The sequence below is a fragment of the Dermacentor silvarum genome, chromosome 8 (assembly GCF_013339745.2).
Source record: "Dermacentor silvarum isolate Dsil-2018 chromosome 8, BIME_Dsil_1.4, whole genome shotgun sequence".
Taxonomy (NCBI): Eukaryota; Metazoa; Arthropoda; class Arachnida; order Ixodida; family Ixodidae; genus Dermacentor; species Dermacentor silvarum.
This window is the reverse complement of record NC_051161.1, coordinates 137018964-137044333: the sequence shown is the minus strand read 5'-3', so window position 1 is coordinate 137044333 and position 25370 is coordinate 137018964. Positions and strand designations below refer to the sequence as shown.

At 46.7% G+C, this 25370-nt stretch overlaps 1 protein-coding gene across 2 annotated transcripts in view; it reads right to left on the bottom strand.

Annotated features, from left to right (window-relative positions):
• The window catches only part of LOC125947386 (decapping and exoribonuclease protein-like), a 105362-nt gene that overhangs the window by 38895 nt on the left and 41097 nt on the right, over positions 1–25370 (bottom strand). For both annotated transcript variants that reach the window (XM_049672028.1, XM_049672029.1), the window contains exon 3: positions 17530–17752. In XM_049672028.1, coding sequence (XP_049527985.1) covers positions 17530–17752 — 223 coding nt within the window. The remainder of the gene's footprint in view (positions 1–17529; positions 17753–25370) is intronic.

The following is a 25370-nucleotide window of genomic DNA, read 5'->3' as shown; positions in this document are numbered from 1 at the left end:
GGTTGGGGATGATTTTCTCCAGCCACCCACCGACATCGAACGCCGGTTGCCGACGCCGTATTTTCTGCGACACGGGGCCCTTAACGCTGTCGCGTTAAATCTGGCATAACTGGAGCGTTCGAAACCTAATCGCCCTCAAAGCAGTCTCCTTAGGACTGCACACAATTCGCCCAGCGGTGCTGCCACTGTTGGAAGCATTCCGAGAAGGCCTCTTTCAGAATGGACTTTCGCAAAGCTATCGTTGCAGCCACAATGTCCTCTCTTGTCTGAAATCGCACTCCTTTCAATGGCCTGTTGATTTTGGGAAACAGCCAAAAGTCGTAGGGGGTCATATCAGGAGAGTAAGGAGCCTGTTGAACTACAGGAGTCGTTTTTTTGCAGTCTCGTTTAACATTTGCAGCAGATTATGGGTGATGCGTAGGCAAAGTTCAAAGTGTGTTGACTAATACTGTGCTTTTATAGTAATTTACCTATGCAAGTACTCTGGAGTGATGCAGGTGTGTTTTACGAACAACGCAGAGTTTATCTCGCTGCCATAGAATAACTATGAACCCAACCGAGTTCGAATTTAGCGAGATATGGACGGGGAGGAGTGGGAGGGAGGGGGGGGGGGGCATTATAGCCAATGCTCTGGCAAAATAAAGTGTCTGTGAATGACTTACAGCCTGTCTAAAACAAGACAGAACAAAGGGGTCTGAAGCGATTGGCGCGCAAACGCGTTGGTGTTTCTGTCATGTTAAACAAAAACATTAGCCACAGGCAACCAGGAATGGTAAACGCTGTGGTAATGCAGTTCCACTCAAAGTGAAAGCTGGGGAAGTGCGGAACAGTCATTCGCCGGTGTTTCCCTTGTGTTTATTTTATATTATCCTGTGTTTAGCTATTCTTTTCACGATGTTGGGTTTAGCTTCCCTGCGCTGGCCAGCAACTTCCGCTTATGGGGCGCGCACCACTTGATCAGCCTTGCGTCGGCGCTGCCTTTCACGGGCGAGCACCCGCTGTAAATTCAATTAAAGTTTTCTGAAGTGCATGTCTTGTCTGCCTCGTCCTTGTCAGTGTGTGTTAGCGCAGTTAAAAAAATTATACCATGCATGTCAACCAACTAGCCGGACTTGGAGCTCTACTGCATTACCTACGTTAAAAATTATACATAGTTTTGCAAATACAGAAGGAGGTTCCAGTGTTTTATTCGCCGTTGGCGGGACCTGCTGTGCAAGTATAACAAGCACAACTACAAAGTAAAAAATCAAGCAAACGAGACAGCATAAATATTACAAACACTGTCGCTCGACGTCCATGGCCGTAAAGAGCGTCCCGGAGCGCAGAAAGCCCTAAAGTTACTGGAACCTGGAAAGTACCGCAGCCATTTTCTCTTCGCCGGCATGCCGCCGACCGGTCAGTTGCTGTCAGGTTATCACCTTCCAGCATAAATGGTCCACGCCGCGCCGGAACGCATAAACAGACAAAGACATTGCTCGCACACGCCGCGCGCATAAGTCATCCACGAGAACGGATTTTGCATTTTGCGTAATGTAGGGCATATGCAACTTTCGTAGACTTAAAATAAAACTAATGAAAATGCCCGGGTGCTGCGCTTTCGGGTGCAGCAACCAGCAGGAATGCGGAAAAGTGTTTTCGCGATACTAATTAGGCGGACAGAGCGACAGCAAGCGCCGTGCTATCTGGCTGCACCGAATAAAGCGCGACCAGTTCACTCCCACTTGGTGAATTTGTTGATATCGCAAAGCTGAGAAGCTCTCTGCAGTAATACCGAACTGCCTAAATGCCATAACGTGACCGAAAGCTTCTTCATGCGTTTGCTTTGAAGACTACGGTTTGCCTTGACCAAACCAAGCGAGGAGATACTCAGAAATATGCAGAAACGAGCGAAATGTGGCTCGAAGAGTGTCGGAATTCGGGCTGTGTCAAAAATAACAAAATGTAATGAGAAAACGACTGCAATAAGGATCTATCGACCGGTCAATGTGGAATATTAAAATATAAATTTTCTCGTCTGTTGTTTATTACTGGTTAAACAACGCGAACGTGACCTGGAAAGCTCCAGCATCCGTTTTCTTGTCCTGGAGTCAGGGATCGTTTCCTTTCGTAGAAGTCGATCTGTATGAAACGTTCCGAGCGCGGTTAAATCAATAGCCATGTTAGGAAGCGATTATATCCACGCTTATAAACGATGCGTGGCAGCGCTTGATACCTAGTCATCCTAAAGAAATCCTGTGTAGCCCACGCGCATCGGGTTCGCTTTGAATTTAGAACGGGTAGCGCACAGTTGAATGCTTCACTTTCCAAGTACATGCAATTTATATCGTATATAGCTAAGTGAAATATGGTTTTGTTTGTGGCTTTCACAGGGCAGGGCCACTTGCGACAACCTACGTGCTGTTCTTCACTGTAGCAAGCCTAGAAAACCCGAGGAAGAGCTCCCAGAACGTGCCAAAAAAATAACGAACTTGGACGCCTTTCGACACAACAGAAGCAAGTATGCACAACAGGACACGCCCTCCCTGCACGAGTGGATACAACAGCTACAAGCAGACTTTAAAGCTGCCACAAAGCAACTCACTGCAACAACGGAGACACCGGATGTGAACAGACATCTGCTCCACCTCTGGGAAGTGCGAAGAGGCCTGACCAAACGATGGAAGAGGCAACGGCACAACCGTAGGCTGAAACAGAATCGCACGGATCACAGCAGAAGCGGAAAAATACGCCATCAGCCTCATTAATAGCAATTGGCACAACCTCTGCGATCGCCTTAACGGCACACTAAGTACATCGAAAACATTGTCCCTCCTCAGAGCCCTACACAACCCAACGCACACAAAAACGCACGCAGCCACAACCGTCCGCACTATCATCCACAAAGAACAAAGGGATGATGACGCTCTCCTCCAAACACTTCAATAGATATATAGCTACAGGTCACCGACCAGAGTACAAAGACTATCTACACGAGGAAGAAACCCATTTGGACGCCGATATTACAGAGACAGAAGTGAGGGCTGCCCTACACGGCCTAAGACGTAACACTGCGCCCGGGGCAGACGGCATTCAATATGCCGTACTACGCAACCTCGACGATCAGGCCTTTCGGCAACTCACTGCATACAACAATGACAGTTGGGAAAACGGCATGCTTCCTTCCACGAGAATGGCGACACGCCGATATTACCTTAATTCCGAAACCCGGGAAACCGTTGTCCCTCAAAAATCTCAGATGCATTTCACTGACTTCGTGTATAGGCAAACTCTTCGAACACGTAGTTCTTATGCGCATCCAGCCTTCTCTCGAGGCGAGCCAGTTCTTCCCCAACACCTTATTCGGCTATCGATCAGGTCTCTCTGTGCAGGACTTACTACTACAACTTAAGGAGGATGTTGTGAACGCTCCCAGTACAGCCCAAACCAGAGCAATCCTGGCATTGGACCTGAAGAGGGCCTTCGACAACCTCTCCCAGGACCTCACTCTAAACAATCATCATCCTCCCGATGCGGAAAACGCATCTACGAATACATCCGAGCCTTTTTATCTGACCGCACGGCCACCATCGGCCTAGGTGAAATTCGGTCAGAGATCAAAACTTTCCGGAAGAGGCACTCCACAGGGTTCGGCTCTCTCACTCACCCTGTTCAACGTGGCCATGGCAAAGCTACCACCGCTCTTCGACAAACTTCCGAACGTGCAGCACGCCCTGTACGCCGATGATGTGACAATCTGGGTGACCACAGGGTCGGACGGCGCTATTCAATATGCACAACAGGAAACAGTAAACATAGAAAATAGTGTGCAACAGCCGGAAGACTCCCCTGCGCAGCTGAGTAGTCGGAGCTCCTGCTTGTATTCAAAAAACACAATAAGGCCGACACACCATACCATCACATTGCATCTCAATGGAAACCTTATTCCGAGAATTGACAAACTCCGTGTGCTAGGCCTTAACATGCAATACAGCGAGAAGGCCTCGCATACCCTACACATACTGCGCCACCAAATCACCCAAGTAACGCAGATTATAAAGCGCATTACGAACCGCCGACAAGGACTCCTAGAAAAATGTGTACTCCGAATCGTGCAAGCCCCTATAACTAGCAGAATAACCTACCACCTCCCTTACCATAACCTGACTCAGACTGATACGAACCAGATGGGCACCCTCCTCCGTACGGCTATAAAGGCAGCGCTGGAACTACCCCAAAGTGCGTCCACGCAGCTCCTACTACGACTCGGGGTACACAACACCATCCGAGAACTAGTGGAAGGCCACCTTAACAGCCACTTAAACCGCCTCCAACGAACCAGGCAGAGGTGTCTCATTCTATCCCGTCTAGGACACCAAACACCAAGAAAGCCACAACAGGAAGACCGCACTCTTCTCGCGCTTAGCATTCGAAACAAAATTCACGTGGCCCCAATTTCCCGAAATATGCACCCTGACCATCATATAGGCTGGAGACAGGCAATAACACAATTCCTGGCTCGAATCCTTGGCGATGACACACCGGACACACCGGTCCTTTGCTCCGGGCCTTTACACCTACGTGGTCCGTGTTAGATACGGACATCCGTCAAATTCTCCGAGCTCAATCACTCGTCGTCACCTGTCAATCCTGGTGCGTAGGAGTGCGTCGACAGTGATATCGGTCTCGTCAAACCGGTTGATTATCCCCACTTCGTGTGCCATACGGGGGAGCTTTTTTCTCCTCCTCCTGCTTGAATCTTCCCGAAAGTGCAACGGAAGGTTGACCCGGTCCCGAGAAAAGTTGCTTTGCTACTGTTCAATACCGTTCGACAACCACCCGGGACCTACAGCCAACTGAGCGCGTACCAGGCGAGGAGGAAACGTTGGACGAAAGCCGCCATCGCACAATGGAGCCCCTGGAGCGTAGCCATTGGCCGAATATGACGCCACTTGCGCGGGCCCCTAGTATTGGAAGAAAATGACGACACCTGAGTGGAATCGATGATTGGTTGAACATGACGTGACCCCGAGAGACCAAAGGGGTTTAATGTGACAGACAGATCGAGAAGAGAGACGTTCTTCTTGCAACGGGCCGCAGCGTCCGCTTTGCTGCCGGCCGTCGATGACTTTATTACTGTTATTTGCTTTGCGCTAATCCTGTAAATAATGTAAATAAACCTCCGTTTCCCTAAGCCCTCCTCAACTTCGCCCAACTCCCGCAACCAACCACTCCAAGATCCAATACCCGGTACCCACAAAGAAGTGCTGTGTGTCTAGTCGTATTAGATAGCACAAACATTCTGAGAGCTTCGGCCACGCTCAACACTGTGGATGAACCCATCACAGTGGTCACTAATTCGCAAACCGCGAGCAGGACTTTGACAAGAGGGATGGTGACAACCTACACACACTGTATCCTTACCTCATTACACCCCACATCGTTACACAGAATTCGTATCATCTGGACGCTTGAACACGCCTCTCTCCGTGGTAATAAACGCATTAATACGGTAGCCCGAGAGCTCGCTCACCCGGCGCGATTGGAAGAGCTGTCCAACGCAGATGACGCACCGACAGAACCACTGAACTACACTGAAACTCAACAACATTACAGAGATAGCAGGAGACACTTCTCCCGACCACACCAGTCTCTTAACCGAGAAGATGCCGTCGCGTGGCGACAGCTAGACACTAGTTCATTTATCTGTGTCTTACCTTCACCTATTCCACCCCACACAATATCCCTCATATTGCCCCTACTGTGAAGCAAAGCCCACAGTATATCATTGCACCTGGGAATGTTCACACCATCCGGGCTACTTCCCTATTCCTTCACCTTCTCGTTCCTCCCGGGAGACTGCGCTGACCAGCTTAGACCCGCAAGAGCAGCGACGGCTGATCCAGCGGGCATGCGGGGTGGCGCGAGCCAATGGAGCCCCGAACTAAGGGCTCCACCCTACAAGGAAGTCGCCCCACCTTACTAACAATAAATGTTTTCTCTCTCTCTCTCTCTCTCTCACCCCGCAAGGTGTCGAATAGCTACGAGTTAGCTACGAGGGTAAAACAGTCAATGCAAACAAACCCGAGATTCACGTAGGCCTGCGACGCATAAAATGCCTGAAACACGAGTAATGATGTTTAAATAGGCAATTAGGCAAATTAGTATACTCCTTGGATAGCCTCCCAACGAGCACAAAACTTATGCGGTAGGAGAACAAACGAAAGGACGGCCGCTCGAGCGCTCTCACTTCATGCAATTTGTCGCCTGTAAAAATCTTCCGATCGTACTTATCTGTACTGCTTCCCACGCACAGTAGATGTATCATCTCATCTTCTATGTAAAGGACGATTAAATGTGTCGATTTGCGATAATATAAACAGCTGAAAGTGAAGCTACATAGCTGAGCTGCGGCCGCCTGAGAGTCGCGTTGGACCAAATCTGGCAACAACAGCGCAGTGTTACCTGCGCACACTCCGCCGGTTGCGGTACTTTCCAGGTTTCAGTGACTTTAGGATGATTATGACATCCCCTTTGAAACGGGGCGGTGACAACTAGTCACCTAGCCTGCTTGATTTAATCAGGTGTACTATACATGTTCTTTATCTAGCGTTTTTGTATACCTCTCATTAATCTTTTCTTTTTTCCCCAAAATCTACCTTGTAAGCGCTACCTATAATTTTACAAGATAAGTCGTATCAATCTCTTCCCTGCTTTTTTCCCACCAGTACTCTAATTGTCTCTTATCTCTACGGCTGATCGGTCGATGTTTCCTTCCACTTTAAAATCAATCGCTTCTAGAAGTTGTACGTTACCGAAGGTTCTCGCTGGGTGAATCCCTTCGCAATCCATCAGGATGTGCTGAGTGGTCTCCGGATCTTTACTGCAGCATACACATGTTTCATCTAGTTCCGAATATTTGCTCCGGTGTTTTTTGGCCCTTAGGCAACCGGCTCGAGCCTCAAATAGCAAGGCACTGCCATTTGTGTTGTCGTACAGATTTTTTCTTCTAATGTCTTTCTCCTGATTCTTGTAAATCTCCACGGTCCTTTTTGTTTCCATTCTTTGCGTCCAATTCTGTCTGAATTTCTCTCACTTTCTTTCTGATGACACCTGGTTGTCGATAGTTTTGATTATCCTGTACTTGGTTGCCAACTTCTGTGCTTCTCTGACTTGAAACGAGGCCCAACCCATGTCACACTGCACTGCCTCATTTGTGGTTTTACCATGGGCTCCCAAAGCCAACCGGCCTACTGATCTTTGCTTAACTTCCAACCCCCACAAGATATCCGATTTTAAGCTTAGAATGGCATTTGCGAATGTTAGTGCTGGCACCATTACTCCTTTCCAGATTCCACGCACCATCTCATACTTATTGTGGCCCCACAGTGCTTTGTGTTCCATTATTGCTGCATTACGCTTCCCCTTTATTCTCAAATTATCTCGGTGGTTGCTTTAGTCATTCTTTCTTCGTTTATGTGTACGCCGAGGTACTTATATCGCTTCACTATGGGTATTACTTGCTGTTGAATTGACACCACGAAGTTACTCGTCTCTTCATTAAATATCATAATTCCTGATTTCTCTGTGCTAAACGTAAGGCCTAGATTTGTCGCCGCATTCACACAGATATTCGCAAGTATCTGTAAATCTTTTTTATTGTCCACTAGTAGCACAATGTCATCTGCGTACATCAGTTCAGGAACCTTCTGGGGCACCATTTGTCCATTACGCATGTAGGATAAATCAAACCTAATTCGCGGTTTTCCGATCGTCTTTCTATACCCTTAACGTAAAGCGTGAACAACAATGGTGACAGAGGACATCCTCGCTTCATTCCTTGATGAATTCCAACCATTTCATCACCTTCTCAACATTCCCATACAACTTGTACTTGGTTGTCTCTATATATCTCCCTCAGCATCTTCACGAAATCGTGATCTATGCTTCCGTGCTTAAGAACGTCCCACAACAATTCCTTGTCTACGTTGTCATAAGCTCCTTTAATGTCTATAAATGCTATAGATAAAGGTCTTTTCTGAGCTACTGAAATCTCTATGCACCGAGTTAGTGCAAGCATATTATCCTCTAAGCGTCTGCCTGGCCTGAACCCATTCTGTAGTTCCCCCAGTACATCGTTTTTCTCCACCCACTTCGACAGTTCTAATTTTATGGCTTGCGTTGCCGTTCTATATATCACCGACGTTACTTTAACTGGCCTGTATGAGCTCGTCTTATCCTTATCTCCTTTGCTTTGTAGATGAGATTGATCTTGCTTTCACGCCATCCAATGGTAATTTTTATTGTTCTAATCACTTGCTCTATGGCATTAGTCAGCAGTGCCTTGCTCTGTGGACCTAGGTTCTTGATTTGCGGTATTGGGATTTCATCGAGTCCTGATGCCGTGTTATTAGGGACATTTTCTGCTGCCTTTTTTCAATGAAAGCTTTTTATGCTAAACTTTGATCTCTCAGGCCTCTCTGTTGTGGCTGGATTTGTTGTCTGAACAACACTTATCTCGTGCCGAAGTTATCCCTAATAACGTCTGTGTTGTAGCGCAGCGCATCGTCTCCTTTGTAGATGTTACCATCTACCATCCCTTATAGCCGTTTCGAGTTTTTAGTTGGAGCTCCGAGTGCTTTTATATGGTTCCAAAATCTTTTTGGGGAGCCTTTGTCTCTTGTGAATGTTATGCACCCAACGTTCACTTGCGCATTTATTTTCTTTTGCACGAGCTCACTCGCCACCCTTTTCTTTTCTCGGTATATGTTCCATCTAAAGACCACCTCTTCTTCATGTAATCGTAACTTTTTGGCTTCTCGATGAGCCCTAGATGCCTTCTTACGCTCTTCCACAGCTTGCTTTATTTCCTTGTTCCACCACTTACGTGATTTCCTCTTTCCAATCAAACAATTGTTTTGCCATGTCTCGCTTATTTCCTGCTGCATAACGTTTACCAGTTCCTTATATTCCCAGTCTGCTCTCTTTCAGAGAGGATGATGATGATGATGATGATTTATTGGCATCCCCTTTGAAACGGGGTGGCGACAAATAGTCACCTAGCCTGCTTGATTTAATCAGGTATACTACCCATGTTTTTTATCTCGCATTTTTCTATACCTTTTTCCAAAATTTAGCTTGTACCGCTGCCTATGATTTTAAGAGATCAGGTCGTATCGATCTTTTCCCTGCTTTTTTTCCACCAGTACTCTAATCGTCTCTTGCTGATCTCTACGGCTGATCTGTTTATGTTTCCTTCCACTTTAAACCCAAGTGCTTCTGGGAGTTGCACGTTACCTACGGTTCTCGCTGGGTGGATCCCGTCGCATTCCATTAGGATGTGCTGAGTGGTCTCTGGATCTTTACTGCAGCATACACATGTCTCATCTAGTTCCGAATATTTGTTCCGATATGTTTTCGTCCTTAGGCAACCGGCTCGAGCCTCAAATAGCAAGGCACTGCCCTTTGTGTTATCGTACAGATTTTCCCTTCTAATTTCTTTCTTCTCATTCTTGTAAATCTCCATTGTCCTTTTCGTTTCCATTCTTTGCATCCAATTCACGGTCTCTATTTCTCTCACTTTCTTTCTGATGACCCCTGGTTGTCTATTTACAGTTTCGATTATCCTGTACTTGGTTGCCAACTTCCTTGACCTCTTCCTCCATTCTGTGTCCACGCTTTTCATGTAGAGATACTTGTGCACTTTAGCCGCCCATTTATTTTCATCCATGTTCCTGAGCCTTTCTTCAAAACTAATTTTGCTTTGTGCTTCTCTGACTTCAAAAGAGGCCCAACCCATGTCTCCATGCACTGCCTCATTTGTCGTATTACCGTGTGCTCCCAAAGCCAACCGGCCTACTGATCTTTGGTTAACTTCTAAACCCGCCAATATATCCGATTTTAAGCATATAATAGCATTTGCGAATGTTAGCGCTGGCACCATTACTCCTTTCCAGATTCCACGCACCACCTCATACTTATTGTGGCCCCACAGTGTTCTGTGTTTCATTAATGCTGCATTCCGCTTCCCCTTTATTTTCAGATTATCTTGGTGGTTGCTTGAGTAATTCTTTCCTTCGTTTATGTGTACGCCGAGGTACTTATATTGCTTCACTATGGGTATTACTTGCTGTTGAATTGACACCACGAAGTTACTCGTGTGTTCATTAAAGATCATAATCCCTGATTTCTCTGTGCTAAACTTAAGGCCTAGATTTGTCGCTGCGTTCCCACAGATATTCGCAAGTATCTGTAAATCTTTTTTTATTGTCCGCTAGTAGCACAATGTAGTCTGCGTACATCAGGAACCCCTCTCTTTCAGCGCGCCCTAGCGGAATATTCTCACTTGTGAGGCTGTGGCGCCCTCTGCTGACTAGTTTCAGTATCAGCTTGGCGTTTTCGATCCAGTTTTCATTCATTTGGTTAATAAATACATTATTTCAATATGTTTTCCTCATATTATACTATGTTACACTGATTTGGTTTAATATGATGCATTTTTAGGGGCAAAATATGGGAATGTTATGTCTTACGTAGACCTTGTGAGGTGCGTGACATCCACCGACGAGGGACGGCATCCCGGGGCCCTAAAGTGCTCCGTACTTAAAATTGCTGGCTCTCCCACAGTCGAGAGTAGATGTAAGCATAATATGACTACCATATGGCGTATTAGGTGGTCTGTGATGCCGCCGCCTTCAACCGCTTTTCTACTTCCATGAGTGCAGCGCGCTCAGCATCTGTCGCAGACCGTTCACGACTCACGGGCCACTGGCGTTCAAAAGAGCACATGCAACCTCTCTAACTGCCTTTTGAACGTCGTTATTGGAAATTACAAATAAAGCTTCAGCGTGCTAAAAGTTAGATCTTGAGTGATATTGTCAAAAACATTAGGAAGAATTCGGAAGCAATATTTTTGCAACTTGTTTGGGAAGTATCTAGAGTATGTAATGCGTCCTGCAAAAAGGGTTGGGGGCAACAGACTGCATTTTCTTAACTTTTGACTGGTTGCCCGGATGATCTCGTTTTGTTCTCGCAACTACGCGCGGATGTTCCCGTTTTAGTGCCGGAATGGTGCCGTTTGAGTGCCCGAATGGTGCCGTTTGAGTGCCCGAATGGTGCCGTTTGAGTGCCCGAATAGTGCCGTTTGAGTGCCCGAATGGTGCCGTTTGAGTGCCCGAATGGTGCCGTTTGAGTGCCCGAATGGTGCCGTTTGAGTGCCCGAATGGTGCCGTTTGAGTGCCCGAATGGTGCCGTTTGAGTGCCCGGATAACGGCTCTCGCTTTTGGCTCAAAGTCACTTGAAGGTCGCCGACAACGGGAACTAAAAGCATTTCATGCTTAATAATGGTTTAATTTTCCGCGGTACGACCCGCGTCCACCATGTCTACGTTTGCACTGCCCTCTCTTTGTCGGCGTTCCAAGCGCTTGCGTGTGTAGTGTCCTTTCCTTCCGCTGTCCCGTAGTAGCGGTATATAAACAAACCAGAAAGCCAAGTTGCCGTTCTCCAATTTGATTTTCGCTTCTCTTCTGTCGTTGTAATGGGGAGGCCACGTATAGTCCGGACTCCAGAGGAGCAACGCGCCTATGAAGAGTGACAGCGAGAACAGATGCGACAGTGCAATCGGTGTCTGCGGGCCGCAAACACCGATTGTCCACCGATCAAGACCATAAATGTGCATGCGTACCTTTCGTCACGCTGACCACCAATCAAGACAATAAATGTGTTCGTACCTTTGTTCAAAATTCTGTGTCATGTCTGTGTCGTGTGCTAAACAGTTTAGCTTCGCTGGTCATCAACCACCTTCACAGAGTGGAATGGCTCATGATTTTTTTAGTCAGCGAATGTTTACTGCAATTCATGCGACCGATAAAGCGACTAACCTTATTTGATGCAGTTGCCTCATATTTTTCTACAGGTAACAATTGTATCCCTTCGGGCTAAATTGCAACTTATTTTCGTCGGCGCTCTTACATGTGCCTGTTTGCTTCCGTAGCTTTCCCTGCATAACCACAGGAAGTTGTTCGCGACTGCAGCCTACAAACATGGCTTTTTACAAGTGGAATCTGCCGGATTTTGAAAGGCATGTAACGCAACGACAAGTCGTGCATCAAGATTCTTGTAGAAAAACGTTTAAACACACCAATAGAGACAGCCATTTTGCGTCGTATTTCGAAATATGCGAAGGAATGTTGGGGATAGGGACAATCATTACAAGGGAAAATGACCGCTACTTTTAGCAAGTACTTGCCCACTCATTAAAAGTCATATTTTGGTCTCGGGTGTGCATCCTTGGGTCGCTGCTATTGCGGCATGTGGCAGCCACCGCGTAAAAAGAAACATGTACTTCATCGTCAAGTACGGAAACAGTAAGACAGACGCAAAGGCCGGACGCCAATACCATCATATTTGTGCCCGTGCTTCCTACCGCTAACATGAAGCTGCTTAACAGACAATCTGCATCGATGTTACTGGAAGCATTGGTGCCCACTGAAATATCGAACATTCGAGTGAACACCCGTAAAAATCTACTAGCGGTCGATGTCCAACACGCGGGTGCTTTGACCACTCTACGCAGCGTAACCGACCTTGATGGCATTCAGGTGCGCTCCTACATCCCTCTGGGATCTGATATAGTCATTGGCGTTATCTACGACGTCGACGTAGCCATCCTTAACCACGACATGCCAATTCTTGTCAAGCCAGCTAATGACGAGGTCATTGTTGATGTTATTCGGATAGGCAGTTCATGCTGCGTGAAGGTTGCATTCAAGGGTAACCATCTACCCTCGCATGTTAAGGTGGGACACTTCAGACATGCTGTGCGGCCTTTCATACCGAAGCCTCTGCAATGCCGCAAGTGCATGAAACTGGGGCACGTGAGCAGTGTCTGTGAAAACCAGGCAACATGCCCCCGCTGCGCGGAGCCCCACGATGCAGATAAATGTGGCGCCACTGTAATGAAGTGTTCGAACTGCAGCGGGTCACATGAGGCTTCATCGAAGAATTGCCCACATATTACAAAGGAAATGACCATCTTGAAAGAAATGGTGAGAGATCATTCAACTCATCGAGAAGCCGCCGCCGCAAAGATCAGGAGGCGACGTTCCCGTCGCCGACGTTCTTCAAGGAAGGCTGTTGCCTCTACGGCGCGCTTTCCACTTCCTATGACATCACCTCCTCCTCTGCCGCCCAGACCATACAATGCGGTAAGGTCCACGAAGGACAAAACCACTGAGAAGACATCTGCCGAATCTTGGCCGGCCCTACCAAAACGACAGCAAGCACCAACAGGAACGTGGCAAACTTCTGAAGGACAACCCTCGGCGTCTACTGTCGGTGATTTGTCCGACCAGGACAGGCAAGTGACTGTAATGCTGCAGTCGCTAATTAATACAATCCGCATGATCCTGAACAAGCTACAAACACCTGCAGCTCGAAGTGCTCTGCAAATAGTGGATGCACTAAATCCAGTGCTTGCTAGTATCGTATAAGCACCATGGCTCGACCAATAGTCGCCTTCTGCACTGAAGTTCAAGGTGCGTCGATCTTCCAGTGGAATGCCAGAGGTCTCAGGACCCGCATAGCAGACTTTCGCCAATTCGTTTTTACAAATCGCTTCCCCATACTGGTCATATGCGAACCAAATACATCGACTCCACTAAGAGTGTCTGGTTACGAACCTTTCGCCTCGTCCACATGCAGAGCATGCAGCAAAGTAATCGTCTACATCCGCACGGATCTTACGCATGTCGCTCACGCGGTATGTCGCTCACGACATGTCGCTCACGACAACCAATATGTCTGCCTGCATGTAAAAAAGAAGAATGTGTCATTTACACTTATTGGAGCCTACATATCCCCAGCGGGTCACTTTGATGGCAAAAGGCTCAAGAAACTATTGCAAATGACCAATGGCCCCTGGGTTATCACAGGTGACTTTAACGCGCATCACCAGCTATGGGGAAGCACTAAAATTTATTCCAGGGGCAGGAGTCTTGCCTCCTTTGCTGCCGACCATGCTATGTGCTGTGTGAATAATGGAAGCCCTACATTTCTGCGAGGCACGACCTATAGTAGCTGCTTAGACTTGACTTTGGCGTCACGACGCTTCGCCTCGAGCGTCCAATGGTTTATTGACATAGAGACACATGGAAGTGACCATATTCCAACATACATCAAGATTAGTGGAGTTGGGCAATGCTCATCTACAGTCTTGCGTATAGTTGAGTGGTCAAGGTTTAAGGAGCATATGGATGACACATGTCGGGAAGGCCTTTCACACAATATAGAAGACGAAATCGCGGACTCAATGAACGCATTCATGTGCTCGCTCACAAGGTCAGCAAGGCGAACACACTTCGACACAGAACTGGAGAGGCTGCGTGCGGAACGCCGACAGGCGGAAAGAAGGTATCGGCGCACGAAATCGGTTCTAGACCTCAGGGCTTCACGACGCATACAAAAGAAAGTTCAGCGTCGTATGGATAAATTGGAAGACAAGCGATGTAAATCTTTCTGTCAGTCGCTTGATCCCCGAAGATCGCTCTCACATATATGGAGAACGGTTAGGGGTCTTCGCTCATGCCCGCATCAAAGGAAGCTCTTTGCTGCTCTGGCCCTCTACCAACACCGCTCGCAGTTTGAAGTGGCTGAAGAGTTCTGTGTGCGGGTTTCTGGATCCGTGATCATCCCTACTGACGCGGCATTGAATGGCGTCCCTGAGGCACGTGTACCAGAAGTGAACGTGCTATTTTCACATGAAGAGCTCGACGCTGCGTTAGCGACCTGCAGGCGTTCTTCGTCACCAGGACGAGATGGCATCACGTACGCTGCCCTATGCCACCTTGGACATGACGCACGTAGTGAGCTGCTCGACTACTACAATGAGTCTTGGCGAAACGGCGTTGTTCCTAAACAATGGAAATCGAGCCGCTTGATCCCCATTCTGAAACCTGGAAAGTCTCCGCTTGATTTATCATCATATCGTCCGATTGCGCTTTCGAGCTGCGTCGGCAAAGTGATGGAAAGAATTATTCTTGCTCACTTGGAATGGTACCTCGAAGCGATCCAACCTCTGTCCGGATGCCATGGCTGGCTTTTGTCGAGGTCGCTCATCCATCGACAATGTTATTGACCTCGTTACCTGGGTCCAAGAACAGAAAATCCTCAAGCGCCTACCAGTTGCACTTTTTCTCGATGTCAAAGGAGCATACGACAACGTCGCCCATGACGCCATACTGAACTCACTTGAGGCTGTGGGAGTTTGTGGCCGGATGTATCAATGGATTCGGGACTATTTGACCGAGAGGTGGTTTTTCTTACAGACTGAAGACGGCCCAACTTCGGAACATTACATCTGCCATGGTGTGCCGCAGGGTGGAGTGCTGAGCCCTATATTGTTCAACCTCGTCTTGGTAGGACTTGTGGAGTGTTTACCGCGGACAGTTCATGTCTCTATATACGCCGACGACATTTGCGTCTGGGCCTCTGCCGTGACTCGGCCTCAGGTACGGGCCAGGCTTCAGCGGGCCGGCAACCATGACGGCGTCTTATCTACGAGAACAAGGCCTCAGTGTGTCTACAGAAAAGTGCGCATTAGTTGGCAAACAAATGTCACTGTATCCAGTTTCAATCAGCGGTCAAGCTGTGTCCTATGTTAAGACGCATCGCTTTCTGGGTGTCATCATCGACCGTAACCTCTCGTGGAACCCTCACTGCGTCTACCTGAAGAAGAAGTTATTTGCTATTGCACAGGTTTTTAAATTTCTCTGCGGGAAAAACTGGAGTGCACCAGTCCATTCTATGCTGCAGCTGTACAGGGTACTGTTCCTGGGACTCCTTCGTTGCAGTCTGCCAGTTTTGTCAAATACATGCAAGACGAACATTCGCGCTCTTGAGAGCATACAAGGTCAAGACCTACGCACGTGTTTAGGGCTGCCTCGGTGCACCTCAACAACAGCAACAATAGCCATCGCGAGGGACCATACGATTCAGACTCACGTAGCTGCCGACTCCCTCAGAGCGCACATTCGTCATCTGTCAAGGATCCCCGACCATCACTTAGCTTCCCTGCCAGCGGAGAGACCTCAAGCGACCTTTTCAAAAGTGATTAGCGCCCATCAAGAGTGTATACCGTCATCGTTTACACCGGCGTCGAAGCCTTCATCTCCCCTGTGGTGCCTGCGACAGTCTCAAGTGAATTTTTCTATTCCCGGAATCACCAAGAAGGCCAATCATCCATCGCTGGCTCTGAAGCAACTGACGCTCCTATTAATGCACCAGACATATCATGACTACATACATATATATACCGACGGCTCGACCTCACCTACCAGCTCAACTGCCGCATTCGTCGTTCCAGCCAAGCAAGTTGTAGTTAAATTAAATTGCCACATATGACTACATCTACGTCGGCAGAACTTGCAGCCCTCCATGCAGCTGTGACCTACGTCACCGAAGAGCCGGCACAGAAATGGGTCATATTCTGTGACTCTAAGGCAGCCCTTCACAGTATCAAGTCAGCCTTACATAACAGAACTCACGAGCAGATGATATCCGACATCAGAAGTACATCACCATGCTCTGGAAACAGGGCACAGCATAGTCTTCCAGTGGATTCCTGCTCACTGTGGCATCATCGGCAACGACATTGCTGACAGGGCTGCCCGCTCTGCCCACGAAGACACCCAGACGCGTACAATACCTTTGACGAGGACGGACACTGCCAGGGAACTTCGTCTGCTTGCACGCAAAACGTCACAAGCTTTATGGAGTTCAAATGCCTTCAATTGCCGATTGTACAAGCTGGACCCCTTGCTACGGCTACAACTGCCATCTAGCCTTTCCCGCGGCGAAGCAACCTTGCTGTGCCGCTTGTGGCTGGGAGTGGCGTTCACGAACGCTTACTCACATCGTATGAGAATGGCCGAGAGCCCGATGTGCGACTCCTGTATGTGCGAGGAAACCATCGAGCACCTATTGTGTACCTGTCCTCGCTACGACGTACAACGCCTCTCTCTCAGGACAACTTTAAACCGGCTGGACTCGAGACCGTTCTCTGAGTCAAAGATACTCGGACCGTGGCTACACCCGTCACTGGCACAAAAAGCGTTGCGTGCATTAGTACTGTATTTGAAGTGCACCGGTTTAAGAGACTGCCTATAGTGTCCCTGTACATCGTCCCACGTGTACTCAGTGCTCATTCTCTCCCTATTTTTCTCTTTCTATCTCCCCTTTCCCTTACCCCTAGTGCAGGGTAGCAAACCGGATGCTCTTCTGGTTGACCTCCCTGCTTTTCCTCTCCTTGCTCTCTCTCTCTCTACCCCAGACATTACAATAAATTCCCTCTCTGAATAATTCACTGTTCTCCCACGATGAGTCGCTCCTGCAAGTTTTATACACCTAGGTATTGGCGCCCCTGCTCTAATTCCAGTAAAGCTTGCTTCCGAAGATAAGTGTTCAAAGTCAGTGCAGAATAGCACGCAATCTCACGCGACATGATCATCGATTTTAAGAAGGATACGACCACCCACTTGTTATGAGTTCAGCACCCACCTGTAGAACTTGTAGCGCTGGGCCCTCGTGAAGTTGTCGCGACAAGTCTTGAACTCCACATAGCCAGCCGTGCAACCCGGCTCGCATAGGACAGTAGGGTTCACTGCTTTCACTTCACTTCCTAGCACGATAGAGTGCGATCCAAGCTGGCAGCGGAGGACGACGTTGTATGTATCGTTTTCCCTGACCACTTCATCCTCCTCGGCGGAAGCTCCTGGTTCATCTGCGTCGCACAATAATGTGGATATGCTTAAGCACACAGTTGCTTCCCGTATTATACACCCTCATTCATTAATTAATGAACAATTTAACTAATTACATAATAACTTTATTTCTCATAAAAAGAATTCCATGATGGTGTTGTGGGTAAAACGTTGCGCGCAGGCTACTTGACCAGCCCAAAATTCCATCAAAGGCAACAGACAGCAGCGGGCGCTCACATGTAATTTATAATTAAATTATAAATTTATATATAAAATATAAACGTGGGTAGGCGTCAATTTAAAAAAGCTGTGTGTATACAAATGGGAAGTAGGATATTTCAATAATTAGAAAAACAAGTAGTCTGAGTGCACTAGGAAATATAAAATTTCTACATCAGCATTATTGGTTAGTTAAAGAATCGTTATGATACACCGCAAACTCGAAAAAAAGAAAGAAAAGAAAAAAGGTCATATACAGCATGAGATATGTACAAAATCAATAAAAAATTTACACGAACAATTAGCTTGACTGGAAGTAGATTAGATTAGATTATGGGGTTTTACATGCCAAAACCAGTTCTGATTATGAGCTTTGCAAGCTCTATAAGGGCACAAGATCTTGTTTACGTAAGGCGAGTTGAATAAACTAGGAACTGTATGTCGAAGCATTTGTTGACGATAATTAGTTTATCTAGGTCTATCACTCACAGGGAACTTCTGATCATAAGAAGGAAATCTACAGAAGAATAAACATGGTTTCGAATGAATACGGCAGGCATTACCAAATCCTGTCTGGGAGCTTACCACTTTCGCTGCCAAAATAAAAGTGTACAATTGCATTCTACCGGTGCTAACAAATGGGGCAGAAATTTGGCGGTTAACAATTAAGCTAGAGAACAAGTTAAGGACCGCGCCAAGAGCGATTAACAAAGAATGGTGTAATGTTCAGACAGAAAGAGAGCAGTTTGGATCGCGGAGCTAACGGGAATAGCCGATATTCTAGTTCACACTACGAGAAATAGATGGAGCTGGGCAGGCCATGTGATGGGTAGGGCAGATAACCGATAGACCATAAGGATTACAGAGTTTGTGCAATAGGAAGCGCGGTCGAGGACGGCAGTAAATTGGATGGGTTGATGAAATTAGGAATTTGGAGGCACAAGGCGCAATCAGTTATAGCGCGACACAGGGCTAATTGGAGATGGTTCGGAGAGGCCTTCCTCCTGCCAGTGGACATATAAATAGGCTGATTGTCACAAAAGAGCGCGAAATCAACGACTAGAAGATTCCCAGGCTTTGGCCGAGCTACGAGAGCACGACTCCAATAGGAAGGTTCGAGAACGCCTGTGACGGCTATATAACCTCCGTGCGAGAATCAGAAGGGGGATGAGACCGATCCGGTAAAGAGATGTAACGTGAATACTGACCGTCTGCGGAAGAAGGGGATTCGCGGCAAGCTAGTCGACGAGTTCATCGAGCGTCTGCATTTCCGGAAGAAGTTCCTTCTTCGAGATTGGCCCCGAGCTACGCCGAGATCTTCTGACTCCAAGACCAGCACGGGTGAATACGATTCGACTCTTAGTGTTCCTATTCATTTTGTACTTTACGTGTTGGACTCTTAGTGCTTGCCGTTAATTGTTTTCCTGTGTTTTGTGAATACCCATATGATTTGTATTGTGTTGTGTCTAGCCTAAGTGTGCAAGTGTGTGTGTAACTGCCTTGTGTGAAGAATATATTTTGTTGTATTTTGACAACTCTGGGCTCTGACTCAGTCTTTGGACAGCAACCAGCGTTCGCTGGCGCACCAGAGGGCCCATTCGTAATTGCCCTTGCTTTCGTGGGATTATTTTCGGAAGCTGATAAGTCGGCTTTGGAATTTAGTCCGTGGTCTGCGCCTCGTTCACGGGGTCTGTGACACTGATGATGATGAAGATGAAGATGGGAATTACTGCGGTGTACTGGGAAGCATTGCTGAGAAAAGCCGCATGTCGCTTTACGACCCTTAGGACACTTCTTGAAAAGACTTATTCAATCCGTATTGACACGTATACTTGTTTATCTTTCACCGGTGACCGCTTTTCACCGGCTAACAAATGTTAAACGTTATCGCTCGACGCAGGACGCGCCTGCATGTATTGGAAGTTTCTCGAACGGTATCCATGCTTCTGTTCGTTGTCTGTTGTCACCGAAGCTTATGTTATCTGATTGTATGAGCGACGCGAATCGTCTAGTACTTTCCGGAAGACACGCGGGCACCAGAGATTACTCTAGAACCTTCGATGACATGTATAAATCTGATCAGATTTCGACGATCGCCTAATGTGTTCGCGGCTATCGTTGCGCTTCGAGTGTAGCTTGCTCTTGTGGGCGCAGGTTCGCCCAATAAAAGAAAAAGTCGATTTCATCATTCCCAGTTTTGCGACTGTTTTCTTCACCGTCACTACTACGTGACAATATTCACTTAAGGGCAAATGTGCCTTTCACATAGATTTTCAGTAATACAGCTAGCTGGATAAAATATATCTATTGTATATAGTATGTTCTGAAGTTTTCAATCATGTTTCTGTTTTATCAGAAATCTTAATTTTTTCTCTACCCTTTAAATCCGGGAAAGGCGGCCTGTTGTGCACGTTCGGAGCTTCGTATCTGAAGCGTGTTTAATTATAGCTTACGTTGTTCTATACATAGAGTTGGCATTGCAAGAAAGGCAAAAATTGTTTTCCTTTATCATTTAAAGACACTTTTTATTTCAACTCGCATGTACGAGAACGTTGTCAAATGATTTCCCAGAATGCACAAAACCGCAAGGCTAAAGATTATTATAAGACAAATAAACCTGTATTCTACACATTCTGTTGCATATTCATGCAAAATTTCTTGCCATTTTTTTGCGTTAAGAGCTAAAAGCCTTACAAGGAATGAAAAATGTAAACTTAAAAAAACCGAAATACGGAATTGAAAATTTCTTTGCCTCTGTATTTAAATTGCAGATTATTATCCATAAGTTGGCCACAATGTGAAATAATCTCCAAGAAACGCATCAAATTTCAGAATTCTCCTGCAGCATAGGCGGTAGCCCTCGGAACCCTTGCCAGCTGCCTCCTTCCGGTGGTCTTTCTTCGCTGCACTGCGACATGATTCAACCTCATGATCCTAATCACGAATCCTCGCCCAAGCCAGCACATTTTTGAGGCATGGATTTGAGTCTGGAACAGTCAAAAAATTGCCGACAGCCAATACGGACCAATTATAGTCCTGGTACAACTCAACTAGGAACTTCATTTGTGTCTCAACAAAAACTCTGCCTCACCACAACAGGAATGGGCTTCTCTGGTGAAGTACTAAGACATTACCTCCCCCACGGCTATTGTTGCTAACCACTGGACCTTATTGCCACGTGGCTGCAGCGCACATGATCAAGGCTGTTGTCAGAGAGAGAGAAAGAAAAGGAAAGAAATACAAGGAGGCTAGCCAGTGTAAATACCGGCTGGCTGCCCTGTGCTGACCTGTGACGCAACAGAGTGTCTTGAGAATCTCTTGAAGTTGAAGTTTTTTTCCCTTAACATTTGTACAAAGTAATACTTAGTCAACATAAGGACAGTGCTTATGCCTGTAGAATATCGTGATCTTGCAAGATGGGTCGATAAAACAAGGGAAAAAACAGGAAAAACGAGTGAAAATAAGGATATCAACAAATTTGACAGGTTGAGAACATACCTACAATAACTGATGCTATATAGAACTGATGTAGTTATATAGTTTTGAGGTCACAGGACAGATCTGTGTTGACGGTTTTCTACGATCTATGTCCTTAAGTACGGCTTAATTACTTCTATGGCGGCTAGTGTCATATCCACAATTTATCTATTAAAGTTAAATGGTACATAAAAAGCACAAGTTTTCCTCTGCGTGATTAGCATTCACTTCTGGCAATAATAAGTTGTTCAACTTCACGTATGGTACGTTGTTTTATATTTGTAATGTGAAAAATGTAAGTAGTGCGTGCGATTTTGCAAAGTTCGGGAAGCTTCGAGTTGTCTTGGGATTCCAGCCCATCTAACTTCCTATCAGGACCGGAAGTAACTGGCTGCCGTCTGCCTGCCAGAACTCCGAAAATCGAAGAAGCCCGATGTTGTAGAGAGACAACAGGCCATCTACATTTCAGGGTGAAGAATGTACATGACTTGTTCAGCTCCTGGTCGGATTTCTCACAAAGAAACTCTGAACGCTAAAACGCTAAAAGTACGGTAAAAAATAACGCTAAAAGTATGGTTTCACGGTTGATTTCCCCTACATATATTGTTGAGTACCTTACTTTCTGCCATATGTTTATACTTCTGGAATGACTGAGTAGTTTTCAGAGCTAGAGACACGCTAGAAATGTTATCCGAGAGCATTGGCTTCGTCTTGTGGGCAAGTTGGCTTGATCATCAACCAAATGCAAAAGGCAAGTTTACCGACTAATTAATTTTCGTACCTAACTGCATATTTTCATTCGTATAGAAGTTTAAGCTGGTAACGTAGTTTTCCTATCATAAAACTGCAGCGCACACACAATAAACGAGGAAACAAGGTAAAGGTAACAAACATGCGCTTACTCACAAGTCGCAACTCAGTTTATTTTGGAGGGAAGTTACATAATCATCAGCTTATATTTATGTCCACTGCAGGACGAAGGCCTCTCCCTGCGATCTCTAATTACCCCTGTCTTGCGCTAGCTGAGTCCAACTTGCGCTGCAAATTTCCTAACTTCATCACCCTACCTATAGTCGGGTACAACTTTAGAAGGCAGTGGCATTTGCCCCCTCAAAGTCGGATGCATACGAGCCTCCACCAATGGGCGCGCAATAGACTTGCTTCATAAGCCGGACGGCCGGTGTCCCCACCGACGGAGACCATGGCCGCCCGCGCTTCAAGTCGGGGTGAGCCGGGTGCGACTGTTTTCACAACAAATCCGTCTAGGGGCGGGGCCTCGCCTCGATGACGTATCACGATTTTCTTTTTCTTTCTCTCTGTTTGGCGGCACGGTCGGTGCGCGGCGCCTCAGTTCGGATCAGCTCATTCCACGTGAGCGAGAAGTTGGCGCACGTATCATATGCGCTGCGTGCGTTGTTTTGTTTCGCTTGTGAAAGCGCGGAATGCAACTGTGAGCGAGCCTCCTGAGCGACAGAAGGTGATCGAAAAGTACCTCCAAGGGTTCCATCATCATGAAGACAGCTACTCCCATGGTTACCGGAAGTCAAACGATGAGCTTAAGCTTTTTGAGAGGTCCTTGGCGCCGTCAACGAGAGGTATGTTGTGCGACATCAAGAGAACTGAACAAGCCGTCTAAATGTAAGGAAGTATCTACTGCTTCTTAATGTGTCGCTCTGCGCGTAGATTTATCATAGAAAAACGCAGTAGTAATTTTAACCAGGGACTCAACCCAGCAGAACGACTTGTTTTCAGTGGCGGTTAGTGCGCAACACTAGACCATTGATTTATCTTGATTCGCCTTTTTGAAGATCGGGTTATCATTGTTCTGGTTATCGGTGCAGAGTTCCCCTGCCACCGATTTATTTAGGTTTGAGCGGAGTATTGTTCTGGTTACCGCGACATGACCCGATCCTCAGAAATTTTGATTAACGTAAAAATAACCGAACTGTTATTTTTCGGTTTCAGTCATGATTAGAACCGCGCTTTCAAGCTAATTGTGACTTTAAAAAATGAGAATGTCTGCCCTTGTGCTCTTTACATAAATGCTTACGAGCTGCGCTTGGGCATTTGTTTTGTAAGCACCTGTAAGTGGTACATTAATGGCACTGAAAATCGGGCCCCTCGGTTCCCTTTCTTCTCGATCATTACATAACGACGGCTCGAATCCGGCAACATTGATGCCTTCAGGTAGCATATGTAGGTTTATTGACCAGTTGCCATCACCCAGAAAGATCATGTCCTTGTGACGCCTGCGGCAGACAGGATGTTCCACATCCGCCACCTATGTTTGCGAGTGATGGCACTGGCTGACACTACCAGGGTTAGTTCAAGTTGTAAAACATAAATACCCCAGAAAGTGGATGGGAAAACCAGAGTTTCTCACTATAACACCTAAAGGGTAAACTGGCGCCACCGTCTATGCGAGTTTCTTAAAGGGCTGCCGTGCCCCCATGGGAATGACGGGATATGTGTCTGCGAGGCTTGTGTTGGCTGGTGTTGTACGAGGCTTCGTCTAAAACGTGGATATGGCTACACAAATAACTCGTTCTTAAAATAAAATCTACATGAAAGGCTTTTATTCACCCATATTACATCTCTCAATAAAGTTTACTCACATACAATGCAGCATCAAGCGAAGAAAATCAAGAACAGATGACAAGTTGTTCCAAAGCGAGCGAGAATCTTGTCTGCCGTCCAACTTGAGCGGCCAGCTGATAATTTTTACGTTTCATAGAATTGTGCACCCAATAGTATGTCCTCAAAATTAAACAAAACATGTTTTTGTGTAATAATAAACCTAAAGCAGTTTTTTACGTCCTGTTTTAGCAGGAAATGAATCATTGTGACAGACGGAACGGTGCTAGCCAGGGGCGTCTTCAAGGCGTTCTGGCTCTCCAAGAACCATGCCAATCCGAATCCACAATATACCGGAATTCCCTTGCATACCTAACATGGGGAAAACGGCTCCGCGGTAGCTCAATGGTGAGAGCATCGCACGCGTAATGCGTAGACGTGGGATCGTTACCCGCCTGCGGACAGTTGCGTTTTCATTCATTTTCATTTCCATTATTTACCATTTTTTAATCCAATAAGGAAGTACAAGTAATTTCCCCAATGTTGTTCTTGGTGTCATTGTTTCTTCCCTTTTTCTCGTTCCCTTTCTTCCTTCCATTCCCTTTCTTCTCGTTCATTATATATATATATATATATATATATATATATATATATATATATATATAGCTTTATTATTACACAAAAACATGGATTAAGTGTATGTAGGAGTTCCTTCCGCATTCCACTGTCCGAAGAGTGACGGTGGGCACGGAGCTTACTCTATGCTCTGAATTTAGAGGGGAACATCGATTTATCTCACAGGGACCTTCCCGGGCCTCGTAATGCGGAATTTGTCTTTGTAGCCGTGGTCTTGAGACTCGCGGTGGTCCTTCGGCGCTGGCGGCGCTGTCTGGCTTTCAGTAGTGTCAATTGCATCTTGATAGGCGCTGAACATCCGTTCTTGTGAGCGGTGTGATCGTCGTGAAGGCCTCGCCTCAATAGACGAAGTTTTGGAGCCTACCATCCCGGAGGTGAATGGGCCCTGCATCAGGGACGGCGAAGGAGCGCTGGCTGTCACCAAGGGGGCTGGTGGCACAGCCGCGGCCACTGTGTTTGTCGGCCGTGCAGACGCTAGTCTGCTGCGGCGCTGCCGCATAATGCACCGCATCAGCATACCCGGCGGTATAAAAAAATGACACGCGCGTACGCGCTTCCGGAAAACAAAATGTTATCCTTTACTTTGAGGGTGATTATACAGAGTAAGCTCCGTGCCCACCGTCACTCTTCGGACAGTGGAATGCGCCATTACAGTCATCTGAGGGGCGATTATGGTAAACCAACTCTAACATTGTAGCCGGTACCTAGTGTGTCGGTGAGATTTCGCAACAG